At 40.8% G+C, this 20,906-nt stretch overlaps 1 protein-coding gene across 2 annotated transcripts; it reads right to left on the bottom strand.

Annotated features, from left to right (window-relative positions):
* Positions 1 to 307: 307 nt before the first annotated feature.
* Positions 308 to 8,512, bottom strand: LOC137247127 (uncharacterized). 2 transcript variants are annotated; one of them, XM_067778202.1, is made up of 2 exons: positions 8,283 to 8,512; positions 308 to 1,550 (listed from the first exon to the last, which is right to left on the bottom strand). In XM_067778202.1, the coding sequence occupies exons 1-2, from the start codon at positions 8,329 to 8,331 to the stop codon at positions 511 to 513; spliced, it is 1,089 nt and encodes a 362-aa protein (XP_067634303.1). In that variant the 5' UTR covers positions 8,332 to 8,512; the 3' UTR covers positions 308 to 510. The 2 variants fall into 2 exon arrangements, with proteins under 2 accessions (XP_067634303.1, XP_067634305.1); XM_067778204.1 differs by lacking the exon at positions 8,283 to 8,512 and adding an exon at positions 7,855 to 7,946.
* Positions 8,513 to 20,906: the final 12,394 nt, after the last annotated feature.

Below are 20,906 nucleotides of genomic sequence, written 5' to 3' on the forward strand. Positions count from 1 at the left end.
AAAACCTTATTTCTAAAATTTTTGATATTGCTTTGCCCGGGGTGCGAACCCAGGGCAAACGGTGTGGTAGCCGGAGCATGCCGCTAACGCAGTTAGAGTGAACTTTTTGCGCTCAAATAATTCCTCGCCTTGTGGTCTACTTCATGTAATGCAGTCTCTGTTAACTGGCTCTTGAAATACGCACTTCACCTGAGTAGTTCGCAGATCTGAAACGTCGCTCCTTACTTTACTTTTTGGAACAAAGACATCATGGTTGATACATTTGGAGTATTTCCGCCACTTCATTACCAATTAATCTGCTTAGAAATTATTTGTCTTCAGTGTATTTTGTTTTGTTTGCATGTTGTGTTTTCAAATGATGCTTAAGTTACGGTTAAAGTAAAAGAACAAACGCGTAAAAGGACTTCATACATATTACATAAGTACTTCAGGACACATATAACTTTAAATAAATAAGAACTTCAATAAAAACAAAAAAAAAAATTCAAAAATTCCGCTTTCTTTATAACCTCACGTCTTTCGATTCTTAGCTTCTACGAGTTTCTGCAACGTAGCCGTCAAACTATTTATCGCATCAATTTTCAAGCGCTCGATCTTTTCTTGCTGTACCAGCGACATCTTCTGAAATTGCATTTGTTCGCGATGCAACTCCTTTTGGCATTGTATCTTCTCACGTTCTACCTCTAACTTCCGTTCAAAATAATCCTTCCACCAAACGCCTTCCGTTTCAGGTGCTGCAGCATTAATCACAGGCGGTTGAAATTCATGCGCAGGCGCACCCGCATCATAACCATTGGAATGTGATATTTCTAGTGGCAAATCAGCTGGATTAAATTCCAACTTTGGCTGTTTGAACTCTGATGTATTTGTTGAATCATCATCGAATTCATCATTCGATTTATCAGTCATATTCGCGTCGGCAGTATGAGCCAACAATGCCAATTGATTTGCATCTCCGTATTGTGCCATTAGATCTTTAGCCGATATGTGAGGCGATTGTCTTTGATGTTGATTTGTGTCTAATTTTTGATGAAAAGTCATTGGTGGCGGTTGTGAGAGTGGTTGCTGCTGTTGCAGTTGTTGTTCATGTTGTATTGGGTTGGAATGCCGCATTGGTTGCATGGGTTGTATTGGCAAGTTGTATGACTCGAATGTTCTATCCTTCAAATACTTATGCATATCCTCAAAAAATTCCCAATGTACATAGTTACTTGAATTTTTTTTCGGTAAATTTTTCGTGTAGGTAATTAAAATATTATGCCATTTCTTTTGTACTTTAGCTGCACTATGGCGGTAACCCATTTTGTGCAATTGGCGCGTGCAATGTAACCAAAGGGCCGTACGCTTTTGTCGTCCTTCGGTAAACATGCCCTGCATGGGTCCACGTATATTTATGAGCGCACGTGTGGCTTCTGTGGTCCAAGCGCGTTCGTATGAGCCACGTGTACCAAGTACCGAGGTATTTCCAGTAGCACATTTTGAAGCCTCTCTATCGTCTTCATTGAATTCTTCACAATACTCCAGGTCATCATCGCTAAGTTGAAAATAATCTGAAATATGAGAAAGAAGAAAGTTCTTTAAAAAATTTGTGGAACAATCGAAATAAAACTACGGATTCCGAGTCACCAGTAGTATTTCAGTATAACAGAACGTAATGATACTCTTATGTAGGTGGGAATCTACACTGAAAGAAAACTACTGGTAAAATCAACCGAAATACGGGTCAATTCAACCGAAATTTCTGTAAATTTTTATCCATCGCAACAAGATGTTGAATCAACTACGCACAAGTGATTGTTGATTCGTAATTGACCGTTTTAGTAGTCAAATGAACAAAAAAAGTTGTTGCGACAGCTTTGTACGAAAGTACCTATGTTGCGGCATTTGCAAGGCAGATGAGTTTCCGCTGAGATCTTTTCATGGCAGAAATACACTCGGAGTGCTTGCCGAACAGTGCCGAGGGGCGATCCCGCTTAGGAAAATTTTCTTCTAATTGAAAAACCTTATTTCTAAAATTTGTATGTTGCTTTGCCCGGGGTGTGAATCCAGGCTCTTCGGTGTGGTAGGCGGAGCACGCTACCATCACACCACGGTGGCCGCCATATACATACGTAAATATGTGTATGTATACATATAGTACACAGCATACATAAGTACAAAGTAGAGAGCACAGTGAGTGTAAAATTGCCTTTGAAATTTGCTCATGTATTGACTGTTGATCGCTGTTGAAATGACCAGTGAGATCAGTTGTGTTAACAAAAAAATCAGTTAGATTGATTAGGACTCTGTCAATTTTACAGAATTTTGTTAACTTAAGAGCGACAATTTCTCTTCTGTTGAAATGACAAAACTAATTTGTTCGCTTGACAAAGAACTCGGTCGAATTAACTATAATTCGATCAATTTCACCGAATCTCCGTTAAGTCAAGAACAACAGAACCGATTTGTTGATTTTAGTAGCAACATTTCTTTCAGTGTAAAAAGGAGTTTCAACTGCAGCTCCCTCAATTTAGAGTTTGGAGTAATCTTGCAGTCGATAGGTCGGGAGTGACTTTGCTTCTTTCGACTTTTTGGGGACGGACAATACAATTGCAACCAACCGTACTCCCCCTTCCATGAGACCCAACACACGACTTGACCAGGATAGGTCTGTCAGAGGCTATTTTTATTGTTCTTACGATAAAGATACTCCCGAAGCTTTTGTTGAAATTTCATAACCATATAGATTTCAACGTAAGATACTCGCTCGATTATCTCAAAAACGTTTCAATACTAACTAACACCTTGCGCCCACCAGGGGATTACATCTCCGAATTTCTTAACGAAAATGGAGTCACTAGATTCTCGCCTTCTAAATATTTCTATGTAAACATTCATACTTGTAACAGGATTCGCATATTGTCGCAATTATCAACTCAAGGCGGTACAATTGCAACGTACAGGTCATAACACTAAGTAACTCCCTCTTTGAAAATCTCCACCCATCGACAAACATCTACCAAGGACTTCTTCGCGATATTATTCATATTCTCTAGGAAATTCGTAGTTACAGTATTATTCCATTTGGTTCCTCCGAGAACCATTACCTCCCTTTACCTTACCGACCAGTTTATCTGTCCTCCTCTTCTTGACTTGTAGCTTCGAGGTAGTTGCTCGATCGCTATTACAGTCCATCATCCTTTCAGCTTTTGATGTACATGTCTTGCCGATTCACGTAGCCTGCCACACGGCCCTGTACTCAGTCCTTTCTGCCTCTTAAAATCAGGCTTACAACCTTAAGCCGGTTTGACCAAACCCTCTCTATCATCAAAGTTTATATCACGGGAAACGGCTCTAAGATTGGTCTTATCTGCCCCTTAAAATCATTCGAACACCTTCAGCGGATCTTCATGAATCAGCTTTGTCCTAACACCGACTATGTAAGGTTTCCCCAAGTCACCGGTCGGTTGGTTGGATCGACCATCGGGCCTAACCGCTGAACATTTCTTAAAGCTACTCAGTATTGTAAGAGAGATATCTTTATTTCTCAGCTTCCTTCTCTTTTTCACTATTCTTCTCATTTAGTTCATTGACTTTCCACTAATTGTCTCCCTTAATGGATCGAATATCTATGCGCACGCCTATGCAGATCATGTGACTTGTGTTATTGCAGGCTTTTCTCTTAAAGCAGTTCGCAGGCGTGTTATCACATATAACTTATTAATGCTTGGTGAGTACCTTGGAGTAATCCTCTACAATAAAATACTGTGAGAGCAGAAAACTTAAAAAGCATAAGCTGCGTTTGGCAACGTAGGAAAGGTTTTGGTAAAACATGGGGTTTTTTGTCAGTTCTGCATCTGTGGTTTAGTGAAGCAAGCTCTCTATTGATTCTGTGGGAAAGGTTAAAGGTTGTCAAACTCCAAAGAACGTTCAATGTTTGTGGAGCGAAAGTTTTCTCTTCTAAGCCTGGTGACGCTCTGAACACAATGCTGTACTGTACCGATAGTGGTGTTGAACTTTTTGTTATCTTGCGAAGCATACTTCAGTCCTCCAGAATTACTAGCACTAATTTGTGACGAAATAATGTTTCCAATCATATGCATTTACTATACTCCTGGTGGCAGACCACCCGGGAGTCCCTGTTAATGATACGGCTGAGCACTTAGTTAGGATGAGTTTTGAACAGCCTGGGATCCAACTAGTTATAGCACACCCTCTCCTAACTGGTTATAACAGTCCGTCCTTCGACCATCGAGATTCTGGTAATCTCAGAAAATCTGTTGAGATTGCTGCTCTTATTAAGTAGACGAGACTGTAGATAGCTTTTAGAATTGCTGACTCTGTTTAGGAGGATGAGACAGCTGAGCATTTTCGGTGCACTTGACCTGCTTTGCTGGTATCATATATGAGGATAAATGTGATAGGAGACGAACATCCGAGCTTTTTGATATGCAAAACTCCGTTTTTTTCTGTCATGTGAGATATGTACAATGTACATATCACTCATTTACTTCAATAGTGTCATAACTCAAAAAACACAATTTTCCAGGAGAGCCATTCAAAGATTTTAACTGCTATATGTTGGGCATATAAAGGCATATTTTCATTCTTATAGCACGTGGTAAATTTTTAACTGATCACAAAGATTTTTTTATACAACATAGATCATGATATTGGGTACGTTTTTATGTTATTAACTCAAAAGTCGTGTTTTTTGAGTTATGACACTATTGAAGTAAATGAACGATATGCATATACATACGTTTGTATAACAGCACTTTAAGACTGAGAGTGTGGCGAAGTTGCCCAGAAGGTCTCCGGCGCAGCCAATCCAATCCAAAGAGCTTAAAACGGTGTTTTGCGTGAATGCTCAATGAATAATGTTCTACATCTCGTGCCGGCTAACTAAATAGCACACAGACTCACACTTAAAGGAGGTCAAGGCATCACTCTCATTTGAGACAATACGTTGACATAAGTTGTGTTCTCATTTGTGGTGAAAACAGTAAATTTTATGTTCGTTCCCCACTTTCATAATAACGCCACACAGCGACTACTCTCTTTAAGTATTCGCTCTCACAGAATCAGCCCTGTCAGTTCTATCAGATTTGCACATTACAATAATTCCGTTATTCTCAAAATAGTGAGAGGTGGATGAAAAAGGGACCAAAACCAAAAGCAAAATCAAAAGGAGACCCAAAACAAAAAACAAAGGCATACATACTACGTACATATGTATATACATTTCAATCACTACACCATGGAACAAAAGTGCAATTTTATTGCTTAAATTACAAAATGCATTATTCTGACAACTAGTTCAGGGTGACGTAAAATTATTCTTTAAGTTTTATTTCTGAATAACTTGTGTAGACTATTGAAATGTTTTCTGTTAATAGAAAAGATTATTATCCTCAAGTGACTTTCTTAACTATTCTGTGACTACTTAAGGGCCGCTATCGTCTAAGGTCCACTTGCAGAAAGGCAAGTTATCTTTTTAACTGAGAGTTAGCTACTCATAAGGGTTTAAACTAATAATGTTTTGATAAAATAAAATGAACTCTGACTTATCACGAACTGCAACTATGCCTGGATACTGGCCTAAACCTGTGACTAGAACTAGCTCCGGGAAAATAAGTGTGGATAGGTAAAAAATATCCCAAACAATATTTTTCTAAATTTGTTTAAAGATTTTTTATGTTACCTTCTGCTGGCCTTGCATCTGCGATTTTCGGTATACCAGGGAATAAATCAACGGTTGAAACTATTCACTGAACAGGCAATTCAGAACTCGCTCTGGTTAAAAACATCTTCAGACGGTACCTCCGCTCGGGAGTATATATGTCATTATTAAACTAAATTCGGCAATCGATAAGTTGAATCCTTCATACTTCAGTTTTAGGCATAGTGATTAAATAAAGAGATCCCATAGTATTCACTCAAACTACTGTTTTCCACTATCACATTACTGTGTCGTCCTATAGCTTGGAGTTAGGAAATGAAATATAAATTAATAAATGTAAGGCGCGATAAACTCCGAAGAGTTTAAGCCGAGCTTCTCTTCCAATTTGCGTCGTGCTCTTTTTAATTTTTCCTACGAATTGACGGGAGGGAACCTACTTGTCTTATGCCGACTCCGCACGGCATCAACAATGCAGATGAGTTTTCATTGAGAGCTTTTCATGGCAGAAATATACCCGGAGTGCTTTCCAAACACTGCCGAGGGGCGACCCCGCTTAGAAAAATTGTTTACTAATTGAAAAACCTTGTTTCTAACATTTTGATGTTCCTTTTCCCGGGGCGTGAACCCAGGACCTTCGGTGTGGTAGGTGGAGCACGCTACCATCACACCACGGCGGACGCCGCAATCAGGGAAACTACATGACACATTTGTTTGTAGGCCAATGTATGGTCAAAAAGTGTTTTCTTCATGCGTATTGCTAAGTTTAGCACCTTTTTATGCAACTTTAGCGAACAGCACTATGTTCGTAAGTGGGAAAAATGGGACAAAAGTAATTACTCTATTGGAAATCTATAACTTTTGCAAATGGCGCCAAATGTCAATTCAAGAACGCCTTCCTCAATCACAGATCCGACTTTTTATAGTCATCATGAGCGATGAGGTTAATTTCCAGCTTAGGCAGCGTAGCGGCAAAATTATCTTTACTGTGGCAGCGAAAATCCGTGTATCACCCACGAAGAGCTATAACGCCCACTCAAAGTTACTGCACTGATGAATAGATATGAAACACCTTACTGTCTGAGCGCGCGCGAAAAGGTTTATTTTTCATAACATTGGCCATTGCCCAGTCAAGCCCCAGCATCAGTCCCATTCCTGCTCCCAATCCCAGTCCCAGTCCCACTTCCAGTCAGAAAATCGGCTATCTATATACCAAATTTCAGGCAAATCGAACGATGAATAGAATCTGTTCGAATAGATCGGACCCAGGTCCACTACCCAAAAAAAACTTTCATAATCTAGGCAAATTGAACCATGAATAGAATTTTTTTGCCTGATCCACTTCTCGGAAATAATTTTTCTCTTCATAAGAACCATCCACGTACTTCAAGGAATATTCTATAAAAAGAATTAGCGAAATCGGCTCAACAGTCCTCGAGTTTTGCGCTTAGCAGCACATTCAGCGACTCATTTTTATATTATGGATACAAGGCCACATAAAAATTTTAAACTGTGTTATACAAATATTTTTTATAAGAGTAAAATTTTTAATTTACATATTGATACCCAGCATATATGTAATACTCCTATATTGCTAATAGAAAATGCTCGCAATGTGTTTTGAATTCGAAATCAAAACAAGACAGCCTATTAAATTTTTGTGATTGTAGCAGCATAAGTAAGTGTGGCAAAAAAAAAATTTTAATTCAGGTACATTCCATTATTGAATACAAAAACATAAACGTTTAAACAGCAATATATCGGCACTCTGATGTTTGGGAATGTACCTAACCTTTTTAGCAATATAGCAGTGTTACCTATATGATACCAAAAATTTGTGTTTTCATATCTCTCCCTACATTTGTGGAAAAAAAAATACGCTCAGGTTTCTTATAAACTGCCAGATTTTAAGTAACTCTAATAATAAGTTGATAGTAAAGCTCATTGAGATGAACAGACAACCGTTATTATATAGCCCTTCTTGAAAATGAATTGATAGAGAACGAATGTGAAGAAGTCATCGGGCCATTTTTCTTTGCGAGCGTCGCAGGCCAAATTACGACTGTAAGCGACGCTCGCTTCAGAGCCATGGCTGTCGACTTTTTCTACCTCAATTTGATGAATCGAGACTGCAGAGCATGTGCATTCAACTGAACAGTGCAACAACACACATGGATCGAGTTAAAGATTTTTACCTCGGACTTGTTCCATACCGAAACGGCCACCACTATTTTACAAAATTTACCGAATTTCAAAGATATATTTCATATTTTATTCCAAAAAGTTTTAACTCCTGTGCCATTGTGCAACATACAATTGAACACTGATGCACGAAAATCACAACAATTTTTTCTGCAGGTATTGTACAGTCATAAATATGGAAAAAAAAACAGGTAAGACATTTTATCGATTTAAGTAAATAAATGCCAGCTCGCGTTCTAGCGTTTGAACAAAACGAAATAAACTAGATTTTACGAATATTAACATCAAACAATTTTCAGAACTACCGAAAATTAAACTACAAACGCACAAATACTCAAAGCAGCTAACACTACATATGTACATACATATGTATGTATGCAATAGAAAATAATGATAAATAAAAGAACTTTCGCTAACTTACTACCATCACTTTCCAAAGTATGGGCCGTTGGTCCAGCTGATTGTGCCATTCTTTCAAATTTTCACTCTCAAATTATTGATATTTCTTTGCTTTTAGCACTTAGATTGTGAAACAAATCGATTGATTTTTTTGTTGCTTTAGCCTTGTTTTTCCTTTTGTACAGTATCAGCTTTAATTGCAGCCGTAGCCTTAACACTAGATCTACTTCGTAGCGATAGTTTTCTCTTACTAATTTCATCCTGTCGCAGGCGCCCTAATGATGCTGGTAAAATCGTTTTCAACCACAGCTTCTCGTCGTTCAAATCATTTGCTATTTGTGTGATTTACTGCTTGTTATTGTAGTCTGTTTAACGCTCTTTGCATTAGATCTGCTCTCAGTTTTCGATTCGTCTGGGTCTGGGTCTGCAAGCGCTAAGGGGGAGGCAAACTTACCGCTAAAGATATGTCACTGACTTGATTTTGCTTAGCGACAGGATGCTGAGTGTGGAAGGAGGATTTTTAGAAGAGCGTAAGTATTTATTATGTATTTGTTTTTCTGTGCTCGGCTCGCTCAAGCTGTTCGTGTTAGCATCAACAAAACCGTTAATCTAGCAAGGGTTCTACAAGTGTGCAACGGCGTTAGAAGGGGGATTAGGGATTAAGATACTTGTAATAATGGAATAAATATATTTTTGTATGTACATGTATATGTGCGTTTGTGTATATATAATTAGGAATAAGAACGAATTAAGTAAATATTCACAGAAAACAGCTTAAAGTGCATTAGCCAACATTAGCTAAAACTACCCTCTTTACGGTACCTCCCAGCCAGCATTTTCTGAAAATTTTGATCAAAAAATATTTAAATATCATACCCCAAGATGATTAAAAACGTTCAAATTTAAAAGCATTTTCTGTTGGAAAATTAACGTATCGTCAGGAGAAAAATGTAACCTAAATGTGATTGTTCTTGAATAATCATTTATGATTCCTATTTCGAAACGCTTTTTATTCATATTTGATATCATTGTAAAATTGAGCTTTAATTGTTTTAGAGTAATATTTGAATGCTTTTCACAGTCATTTTCTAATCATATGCGTGAACATATTTCAATCGTTTTGGTTGAGATTTTTGAATAATTTTTAAATGCGATTACGATGCATTTATTCTTCATATCTCATTCAAAATAAGATACTACATAATAATCTTATTTCATCAGGGGAAGAAAGAATACGGAAGTGAGCTATTCGAACCACAGGTCACTCGCAAACAAACTTGACCGATATACACCTCGACTACAACATCCAGCATCAACTATGATCGTCAACATCTTGAAATACGATATGGTACGGGATATTGAAGCCATATCCAGGTACATACATATGTCAAGAGAGTTTCACTTACCTGGGGTTCACAACCTTTGTATTGTCTAATTTGTATTTTCTGGGAAGCCGAAGGTGGAGAAATGGTTGGGGACATCTTTTCTTAGGAGCAGTATTTACATTATTTCTTGTCTTGAAGAATAAAGTTTTAATATATTTTTTCCGAACTTCATGTTTGAAAAAATGTGAGTATGAGAAAAAAATAAGATCTTTAATGAAAAGTAAAATTTCAACAAGTATAAAATTCATTATTCAGTCAACCAATATAGTCAGAAAAGATTCAGAAAGCTGAATGAAAAATGATTCAAAATTTTTGATCACCTAAAGTAAACACATTTGATTCAAATATGATTCCAAAATGTGATTAAAGAGCTATATTGAGTTTTTGATCATCAAAAGTATTCATATTTGATTATTTCGTTTGTTCAGTTGTATGATAACTCATTATTTAGTCAGAAAGAGTAATCAAATTGTGTTGATATGTAGGGAAATTCAAAACCTAATCACCTAAATGCTGAGTGGGCTATGGCAGTGTTAGCCTGCAACGAAATACTAATATAATAATAAAACACACTGGCTTGCTACTGGATTGTCTCTAACTGATATCAAACTAGTTCGAAAACTCTCAATTTCCTTCATTAGAAAGGCTTACCTACGATAAATCCTTTCATGTCTTTGGCCTCTGAAAGGTAATTTCAATGTAAGGTTTAGACCGTACTTGTTACACAGGGTTTGCGGAACGTGAGGCTAAGCAAAGTGCTGTTGATATATTTTAACCTTCCTATACTCGCGCGTTGGTCTGTTAGACCGACAAAACGCTTTTATATAATACTCTTTTTTCCAGAAACACTAGAAATTTGAATTTTCTGTTAGCTGCCGCTTTTTTTACAAGCTTTGTTTAGTGCTGTTTTGGTGTTTGGGCGAGACGGACATATTGGTGTATTTGATAGCAATTGATTTGTAGACCGGCGCGAGTATATGTGTAACTTTTTGTACAGGTAAAAAAGTTTTTTTTTTTTGTTTGTGTTTTTTCTTCGTTGTCGTGTATTTTAATATTTTGCAAGTACCTTTAATTATCAAAATGAATCAAGAGCAAATCAGACTACTTTTGTAGGAAGAAATTTCGAGTTCTGAATACGAGGATGAAAATGATAGCGAGGTTGAAGATTTTGTTGATAAGGATTAAGGATTGAAAAAGTTATCTTATTGTTTATTATTGCAAAAAAAAGTATTTTTAAGCAAAGAGAGTTATTTTTTGTTTTTTCTAAAGGAAGCAAAATTTAAGTTTTGTTTTTTGCAGGAACACTAACGTTTATGAAGGCTGTTTGTTTATGAAATGTGATATGCCCTCATTTTTATTTAAAGGCTGATAATTAAATCAACCTGTGATTTATGTATTACACAAGGAGTGCTTTTAAGAGCTCCCGCATAAAATCGGAGTATTGTCGACGTAGCTCGTCATCCGTAGCGAAACGTTTTTCGATTCGTAGCAAACTTCGTATAGATGTGTTTCTCGACTCACCTAAAGGTACAGACTCTTTAAAAGGCAGGCGAACTATATAGCGCCCGTCTTTGGCGCGGCGGCAATGCTGGCGAAAGTGCTTTTCGCAAGCCTCTTCTTCAGCAGTTAAAAATTGCTTAGGCGGAAACTCCTCGAGTTGCCAGAACTTACACACCATTCTTATGAGTGGAAAATCACAATGAAGTGAGAGAAGCACAGTATTGGGACTGGATGAACGCAAGGCTTTTCCGAAAAGTGCCAACCCCCTAATCCAGGGTGTTATGCGGACCGTGCCTATTGGACGATTTGCAGCCAGGGGATAAATTCGGCTGTATTCGAACGGAGCCTTCCCGATACCGGGCCATCTCGGGAAGTATTTATGGCCTTACCGCAGTAAGGGGCACTGCTGTGGCGGACGGTTCTTTCCCCGTATATAATACTGGACCGCTGAGCCCGCCTTGTCGGGCAGGTGGTCGTACGACCAAGATGAACAACTCATTACCTGAATGTAATAAGGAGGATGTAAAGAGGAGGACTGAGTCGCAATCCAAGGACGACAAATACGAATTAAGCGATGCGTCGGACTCGGGGAGCGAGATTAGTGCTGATTCAATGAACTCCGTGTTGGAGAAGCACACAAATGAAAACGGAGTAGAAGAGTGGAGAAGGGTACGGAGCAGAGGAAGTAAAAGAGCTCTCTCGCAGTACCGTGCAGCACTAAGAATTGTACAAGGCTTGGGAGCAGTGGTCGACCCAACAGAAGTGGAGATCGAGCGCTTGGAATGGGCCCATGAAGCGGTAGAAGTAGATCGAAGGCAGTTCAAAAGGTTTGCTGCGAGAAACCCTCGGTTCTGCAACCGGTACGAGGAGGAAGAAGCGTCGAATGGCAGAATGAAGAGGCAACGTTCGGCAGAAGGCGACAAGCCTGCTTTCAAGAGGCAGAAAGGATGGAGTCCTAGAGCCGCGAGGCAGGGCAGTCGCATAGACAAGACAAGTAGGCCCAAAGCTGTAAGACAGATGGGTTCCAATAGCGAGGTAGCAACTACCTCGAAAGCTGCCAGTCAGAGGGAAGTTCCAACTACGGAAGTAGGAGATAAGCCAAAGGGAGATAACGCTAAGACTCCGGCTTTCTCGGAGGCGCTAAAGGGAGTTAACGCGAAGACTCCGGTGTTCTCGGAGGTTCCAAAGGGAGATAACACTAAGACTCCTGATTTTCCCGAGAAGATGAGTGATGTGGCAAGGCAGTCACTGACTGTGGCGCTGGTTGATCGTAGCAGTCCGTTCGGACAAATGACTACTGAAAGGTGGAGATCTGTGGAAAGGGAGCTTATTAGCTTAATGCTTAAGATGATGCGGGAACAACCAAGTAAGCCCCTTCCAACCTTTGATTCGGGGGGATGGTACATCGCGAGCTTGCGGTGGCTGGAGGAAGTCGTTCCAAACCTCCAAAGGCAAGGCACGAACGCGCGGTTTGAGGTGGTGGATAAAGCGCAAATCCCCACGGTACCAAAAGTTAAGGTATGGATACCATGCGTGATGAAGTCGGAGGATACACTGCGACTTCTGCAGAATCAGAATCCGAACATACCGACACAGGATTGGAAGGTACTTACTGTATCTCGGCCTACCGAGGATGGTCAGTTCTACATCTTCCAAATAAACAAGCAGGCGGAGGATATTTTGTACACGCAGCTTGGCAAAATGTCCTTTGGCACTGGCAAAATTTACATGCGACTCAGGAAAAGAAGTCCCGAGGATAAAAATCCTAACACGCTGGAAGTGGGCGAAGTCGAAAAGGACCTCAGAAGCCTAAGGGAAAAAAGACAGGTGGAGGTCCCCGACGTCACCACGAACGTGCTAGAAGAGGACCAACCGCTAAATGGTGCTGTGACTCGCACAGAGGAACACACGGCACAACATTCACGAGGGGCTGAAGGGGGCCTCGAATACTCTAAACCAAAAGGGCAAGAGGAGGACGACGACGTCAAGACGGGGGTGCTGGAGGGGGACAAACAGCCCAATGGTGCTGCGAGTCCTACAGATAAACCTACAACATAGTAAAGTGGCGTCGAACGAACTCCTCCTAACCCTTGAGGAGGGTTCGTTTGACGTGGCGCTGATCCAGGAGCCGTGGCTCTCATCGGGAGGAAAGGTTTCTGGACTTAGCGCGCGCGGGTTTGGAGTTTACTACGCACAAACGGAAGGACGGGTGCGAGCTGTAGTAATGGTAAGGAAACAGCTGCATTCATATATGCTGCCTAATTACACCACCGAGGATCTCGTAGCGGTGGCCGTTGAGCAAAAGAATAAGCAGGCATTTATCCTGGCGTCCTGCTACATGGCCCATGCTGCGGAGGTTCCACCGATGGAGTGCAAAAGGCTAGTACAGGAGGAAGGGCGCAAAGGGCGGTTGGTCATAAGCGCAGATGCAAATGCGCACCACAATGCGTGGGGAGGAGCAGATACGAACGAGAGAGGCGAATCTCTATTTTGTTACATCCTGCAAACCAATTTGCAGATAGCCAACAGGGGAAATGTTCCTACATACATTGGTCCAACATCCAGCAATGTTCTGGATATTACATTGAGCTCCGAGCGTGATATATCAAGGTATGATTGGATGGTTCTCGATAGACCATCCTTCTCCGACCATGCGTATATAAGCTTCAGCATCCCACTAAAGAGGGTAGAGAAGGGAGGAACCTTTAGAAACCCTAGGGCAACGAATTGGACTAAATTCCAGAAACATGTAGAAACGAAACTGGGACAACCCAAAGAGGTTGCTAATGTAGAGGAACTGGAGGAGTCGAATGAATTCCTAACAAGGACGCTTATGACTGCGTATAACAAAGCTTGCCCTCTAAGAAGATTTAGAGGAAAAGCAAAGCCGCCATGGTGGAGCAATGAGCTGAGTCTTCTAAGAAGACAGGTAAAAGAAATGTTTAAACTCGCAAAGACCGCGGAAAGCGAAGCGTGTCGGGACGAGTACAGGGATCTACTGAGGATCTACAAGCGTGAAATTATCAGGGCGAAGAGAAACTCATGGAAAAGTTTCTGTACGGACATAGAGTGCTCCAGTGAAACAGCACGGTTGAAAAAAGTCCTAGCAAAGGGAAACATAGTCTAGGGACTAATAAAGAAAGAGAACGGGGAATGGTCACGTGGTAGTGAGGAATCCCTTGAGGTGCTTCTCGATACACATTTCCCATCGGGAGACGGTTTAGAAGAACCAGCAGACATCACTCACACTTCGATCACGGAGCTAGTGGTGCCGGGCTTGGTGACCGATACCAACATCGAGTGTGCAGTGAAGACGTTTTCTAAGTTTAAATCGCCGGGCCCAGATGGTATATTCCCGGCCATGCTACAAGTCTCAAGTAGGGCGGTCGTGGAATGGCTTAAAATAATATTCGATGGGTGCATAAGACTGAATCATGTACCGCACTCTTGGAGAACTGCTCGTGTAGCTTTTCTACCAAAGGCGGGGAAGATCGGTCACGTGTATCCAAAAGACTATAGACCCATTAGCTTAACATCATTTCTGCTCAAAACCTTTGAGAGGCTGATAGATGTGTACATAAAGTCCAACGTGGATGAAAAGCTGCTCTCCACAACACAGCATGCGTACACCAAAGGCAAGTCGGTAGACACCGCATTGCATAGGGTGGTAATAAGCATAGAGAAATCCCTGGAATATAAGGAGTATGCTCTAGGAGTCTTCTTGGACATTGCCGGGGCTTTCAATAATGTTGCAAAATGGGCGATTATGGATGGTCTTAATTACATTAAAGTACATCCTGCCTTAATCAGATGGATCGGCTGCATGTTAAATTTCAGAAAGATTACATCACAATGGGGATTGTACGAGGCCACGAAATCAGTGGACAGGGGCACGTCGCAGGGAGGGGTGCTATCACCTCTGCTGTGGACACTGGTCATCAACCAACTGCTCAGGCAATTCGATGAGGGACCCGTAAAACTTACGGCTTACGCAGATGACGTTGCAATTGTCATAAGTGGAAAATGCCTTCCAACGATTAGTTCTTTGATGGATCGGGCGCTTCGGGATATTCATACCTGGGCATCTAATGTCGGGCTTAAAGTCAAATAGGAGAAGACGGATATGGTCTTGTTTACAAAGAGGTACAAGGTCCGAAATTGGACCAGGCCTAAGTTAGGAGCGGTGACCTTACAGGAGAAACCTTGCACAAAATATCTAGGAATCATCCTAAACAGTAAGCTGTCATGGAAGCTCAACGTGGAGAAGAGGGTCAAGAAGGCCTCAACGGCACTCTATGCATGTAAAAGAATGCTGGGGTGTACGTGGGGCCTATCGCCCTCTCTTTCTCATTGGGTTTTTACAGCGATTGTAAGCCCTATTCTATACTATGGACTTCTTGTTTGGTGGAAAACCACACAAAAAACAACATACCTCAAAAAATTAGAGGGGGTATGCAGACTATCGATGCTTTGCATTACGGGAGCCCTGAAAACAACCCCGACGGCTGCACTGTATGCCATTCTGCACATTCCACCTGTAGACCTGGTAGCAAAGAACAAAGCGTTAACGACCGCAACCAGGCTCGATGCTTCGGGGCAGCTTGAGCGCCGACCATATGGCCATAGTAGTATAGCGTCCTCAGTCACAAGACGAACAGACTACATGATACCCTACCTGCACTTTGAGGGAGATCTTAAGGCCACAATAGAGGTGGACGGTTGGCGCAAGGGTGCGCAAATGGCGGACGAGGTGATACATGTGTACACCGATGGTTCCAAAATAGTGGAAGGAGTAGGGTCTGCGGTATACTGCGCTGATACGGAATTAAGCAGATCCTACAGGCTGCCGGATTACTGTAGCGTTTTCCAAGCGGAAATATTAGCCGTAACCAAAGCAATAGAAACCCTGGAAGAGAATAGCTTAAGCTGCAACCGTGTTAACTTTTATATTGACAGTGAAGCAGCAATTAAGGCAATAATCTCGCATAGCACAGCATCTAAATGCGTGTTAGAGTGTAAGCAGTCTCTGGAGAGAATCGGGACAGGGAGAAGCATACATCTATATTGGGTCCCAGGGCATATGGGAATAGATGGGAATGAAAAAGCGGACGAATTAGCTAAAAAGGGCGCATCCCTTGAAGCTTGCTCTGTAGACGTCCCAATTAGATTGGGCGAGATTAAGCGAAGGCGAGAGGTGCACATGATCGACCAAGCAGAAAAGGCGTGGGTTCAAGCGCGGGGCTGTAAAGTGTCGAAGATTATGTGTAGGTCTTACAACCTTAGACTAACACAGTTGCTTCTATCATTAAAAAGAGAGGACTGTAGACTCATGACGGGTATTCTGACTGTACACTGCCTTCTGGCGTCACATGCCTTTAAATTAGGCTTGGTCAGTGATAGCAGGTGTAGGAAGTGCGGGTTGGAGGAGGAAACGATCGAGCACGTTCTGTGCTCGTGCCCTGCACTTGCCAGGCTAAGACTCCAGCTATTAGGAGTGATACAGCTGTCAGATCTAGAAGCAGCAAGTGGCTTAAGTCCTAGGAAGCTTCTAGTATTTGCCAAGAGGACGGAGTTATTTTATAACATATGTCCTGGTTTTTGATAGGGTTTTTCAGTTTGGTCGTTAAAACAAACTTCTGGTAACACTACGGACTCAATCAGTCTATGTGAGGTCCTCATGGACCGGCCAGTTCAACCTACCTACCTACCCAACCGAAAACTGTGTTTTGTGCCATATGTGTATTAGGCGGCCCCTTACAGAGCCCAGATAGCAAAAATTTGTCCATTTCGTCCATCCCTATTAAAACATCGATAGGGCCAGGTTTGGCGTAGTGCCGATCAGCGAGATTGAGATTTTGTATGTGCGGCCAAGATGGCATCTGTACACAAACGCTAGGTAGATCATTTGTGATCTTCGATAATACAAGCGAATTGATTGTAAAATTCGTAGCAAGAGATCTAAGATTAATTTTCGTTTATTTGAAGGGGCTTGAATTGATCTTACGAAGAACCTTTCTTTCTGATACTCCTGTCGTCATCCGTAAAACAAAAAAAACAGTTGACAAAATTTTTTTTGATTGAGTAGCAGTTTCCCAACCACGCAAAATCCTTGCTTAGCCATCAATTATTTCCATAAGGCAAACATCGATCCTAGATTCCCAGGTCATCCCATCTCTTTTTTCGTTATGAACTTGCGTCGTCATAGTCTCGTCTACTAGGTATGTGTCTGATACATCCTGAAGATTCGCAATGCATAGGTTAGGTTAACGACTGAGTTGGGCAAGCTATAAATTTCGCAGCACAATGCTTAGGTGATTCTACCTCGTCGTTTTCCATGCAACTAACACAGCACATAATATCAAGCAGAGTCGTATGCTTTTCCATCGGGCTGCGCTCTCTCAACACTCCATCCTTTATAGACCCTATCTGGTCCGCTGCAGATCTCGACCACCGTATTCTTAATACCAGCTATATTCGAATGGAGAACGCTTCAACGATCAGCTAGCCTTAATATCTGAACTATTCCGAAAACAAGTAACAATACTGTCCCCGTTCCTTCTTGCAGGAGACCTGAAATCGCCATAAGGATGTTGCAATAGCCGCTCTTGATAAATACTTGTCCTTATATGAAAAAAATCAATCAGGTGTTGTAACATTTTTAAGAGTATCTATGGCTGAATGGTTGCTTTGAAGAGATTAAGGAAGACGTGAGAGCTTTTTAAAAGTGGAACAAAGGTTACTTTGAAAATATTCAAAGAAAGGGCCAAATTTCAAGCAGTTGGGAGAGAGGGGAGCCTGCGAGCTGCACAAAAATGTTTGCCACAAACAAGCTAGGTTATTCCTCGGAAGGAAAATTAGGAACCTATTAGAGTAAGCAATCGCTGGTGGTAAGAAAGCAAACCGGTGTGCGACCCAGACATCGATAAAGTTAGCTACTAACTAATCCTAAAGTAGCTCAGGGTAAAGCCGGTTCCTCGTATATTTACAGGCCGTGCTGACAATCTTTTGCCTAGCTTTTTATACAGATTGTGACAAGATACTCGTCCACAGACGTATATGGTAAAAGTACATCTGCCGAGACATTGCCTTCAACGGCTCTTTCGATTCAGAGATTGCCACAACATCAAACTGTCTCCTGCACTTTATCTGCTTTTTTTCTACGAGCCGTACCCATGCGCATCTGGCGCAACCAATCTGAACTTATCAAATATCAACAGAAATCAGCTGTTCTATCAATCAATTAAAACTTACAGCTTGCGCTGCCATCTGGCGTATGAGAGAAACTGCCGATTATGCAGTGCAAATATTCACAATAGTGCCATATGTGCTCACAATCGTTTATTTTTAGCAAATTATTTTACAAAAAAACTATAGCTAAACAAAAGCACTACGACCAAAATTGCCCAAAGCTCGTTAATAGCCCGAATCTCCATCTTTTCAACAAATACTTTATTTATAGATTTGGATTGCAAATAAAAGCGAAAAAGGGACCCGTACATAAAAACAGAATTAGAAATAATATATATGATAATCATATATTATACATAACATAAAGATGAGTTTATTCTCCTCTTAATTGGTACCTTACGGTCCAAATGAATACTTACGATCCAATCTTTTGGTTTGGCTTTATCCACCCGACTGATTTATTTTATTTTGTTGATTATCCGACAGGGTGAATAAATGATGTATATTGGAACGATTTCCGTCATCCCTTATCAAATTTGGGGTCGAGACAAACCGGTTTCGGCGTTGTACCATCATCAGTGTCGATTTTCGTTCTGATCTGTTGTTGTCGTTTGTCCTGTAGTTATAGTTCGTAGGTCCTGTATTTATAGTTCGACTGATCTTTTTGGCCGTCTATTTGCGAATGTTTGGTACTAGTTCTGTTGCAGTTAAAATTTGTTAGAATGACTACAGGGACGTTCAGCCACTGATTACATTAAGTTTGCATAAACAAATATTTTATGACAGTCCGCTCATTAAAACAAATACATTCAATTGACATCTAAGAACAAACATAAATAGGGTTGAAAGGATGTACCTCAACTGATGCGGTGATAATGCTTATCTTCCTTCTGTTTTTAATCAACAAGCATTGATAATTTGGTTTAAACTTTGCAACATAAACCAACGAATTTACGAACATAGTTCCAGAAACGAAGATCTCGATGTAGATAAGGATTTATGGGAGGGATGGTGGATGGGTTTGAAACGACTAACATGAAATACGACCAATTGTTATCGCTCAATTGTTATACTTCATTCATAGGAGGGAGGAAGGTGGGAGATGGCGCAGGGAATATATTGAAACAATAAGCCTGTAAAAAATACCCACTTAAGCGTTAGTGAAAGGCTCGTGGAGATCCCAACTGTGTGTTAAACATAGAAATAGCAGAAACTACGTGCTGCCAGATCCATATATCTAAAATTTGGGATTGATATGATGCCCTGCTGTATAGGGTTAATGGGCTGATGTGGCTAACAGGAGACCTAGATGATTTACGCTTGCCCTAGCGACTTTATATCTGGGGATCGACTTATCTGAAAATTAGGAAATAGAACGACTGTTAAGCAGTCTAACATTTCCAATCTTCAAAAGTAGATATGTATAGCCGCACCACAAATACGGGGCACTTTCCGGTAGACCTAGCTGAGTAGAGAATAAAGATCCCGGCTATAAAGTACACAGGAGCTGTAAAACGGTCACTAATTTTCTTTGTGAATGTATAGCTCCAGCCAATATGAGGCATTCACTTTAGTCTGGTTCATATTTCCGTACTTCAAAGATGAGCTGTGAAACGGTCACTAATTTTCTCTGTGAATGTCCAGCTCTAGTCAGTTCAGTTCAGTTTCTTTAGGTATTATACCTGGTCACAAGGGGGGAGGGGAGGGATTGGGGTGTCCCGTAGTCAATAATCTCTAGAAAATCTTCCAATTTTTTTGTGGAATATATTTATTTTTGGGTCTTAAAATATACTACCGATGGTCACCGAGGGGAGGGAGGGGGATAAAAAGTTGTAGAAAATGGGTCACGTAGTTTGGGTACGTTCCCTAAGAACGTTGGCGATAACAGTTTTTTGAAAGAAAAAAATTATAATATTTTGTGGGTTTTGGGGAGTGTTTTGGTCGAGAAATTGACCCTTTCGCCATTTTTTTCGTAGGCTCGTATTTTTTTGGGTATGCGTAGTGGAACTTTTCTCCTGAGCCCAAATCCTATCTAAAAATCGATGGCACGATCTCGGTTAATAAGTCGACCCTGTCTAATAAACATACTCCATAAATGAAATAAAAAGATTAATTTAATTGAACTTGGTTCGTTCTACCTCCCCACAGAAACCAACCTTCCATCCTCAACTACTCTCTTCTTGGTTAACGGTTAACTACGCAAAGTAATTGCTTCGGTCAGACCTCCATTGTCAAGTAGAGTGTGGATGCTAACACCCGAACGAAAAGGGATGAAGCACTTGTAGTCATGGAAACCCGGTTATGCAGCGAACTATCTCTGGCCAGCCATAAGATATTTGTCCAATCCAAGGGATTTTAGGCCGAGCTTCTCTTCCAGTTTACGTTGCGCTCCATTTAATTATACTCAGTTGAGCAGAGCTCACAGAGTATATTAAGTTTGATTGGATAACGGTTGGTTGTACATATATAAAGGAATCGAGATAGATATAGACTTCCATATATCAAAATAATCAGGATCGAAAAAAAATTTGATTGAGCCATGTCCGTCCGTCCGTCCGTCCATCCGTCCGTCC

This window comes from Eurosta solidaginis, chromosome 3 (assembly GCF_040869045.1).
Source record: "Eurosta solidaginis isolate ZX-2024a chromosome 3, ASM4086904v1, whole genome shotgun sequence".
Classification (NCBI taxonomy): domain Eukaryota; kingdom Metazoa; phylum Arthropoda; class Insecta; order Diptera; family Tephritidae; genus Eurosta; species Eurosta solidaginis.

Bases quoted from the DNA above. Each gene is read 5' to 3' on its own strand.
- LOC137247127 (XM_067778202.1), bottom strand. From the start codon at position 8,331: ATGGCACAATCAGCTGGACCAACGGCCCATACTTTGGAAAGTGATGGT. The intron at 1,551-8,282 runs GTAAGTTAGCGA...CTCATATTTCAG, and splicing joins TACTTTGGAAAGTGATGGTA to ATTATTTTCAACTTAGCGAT.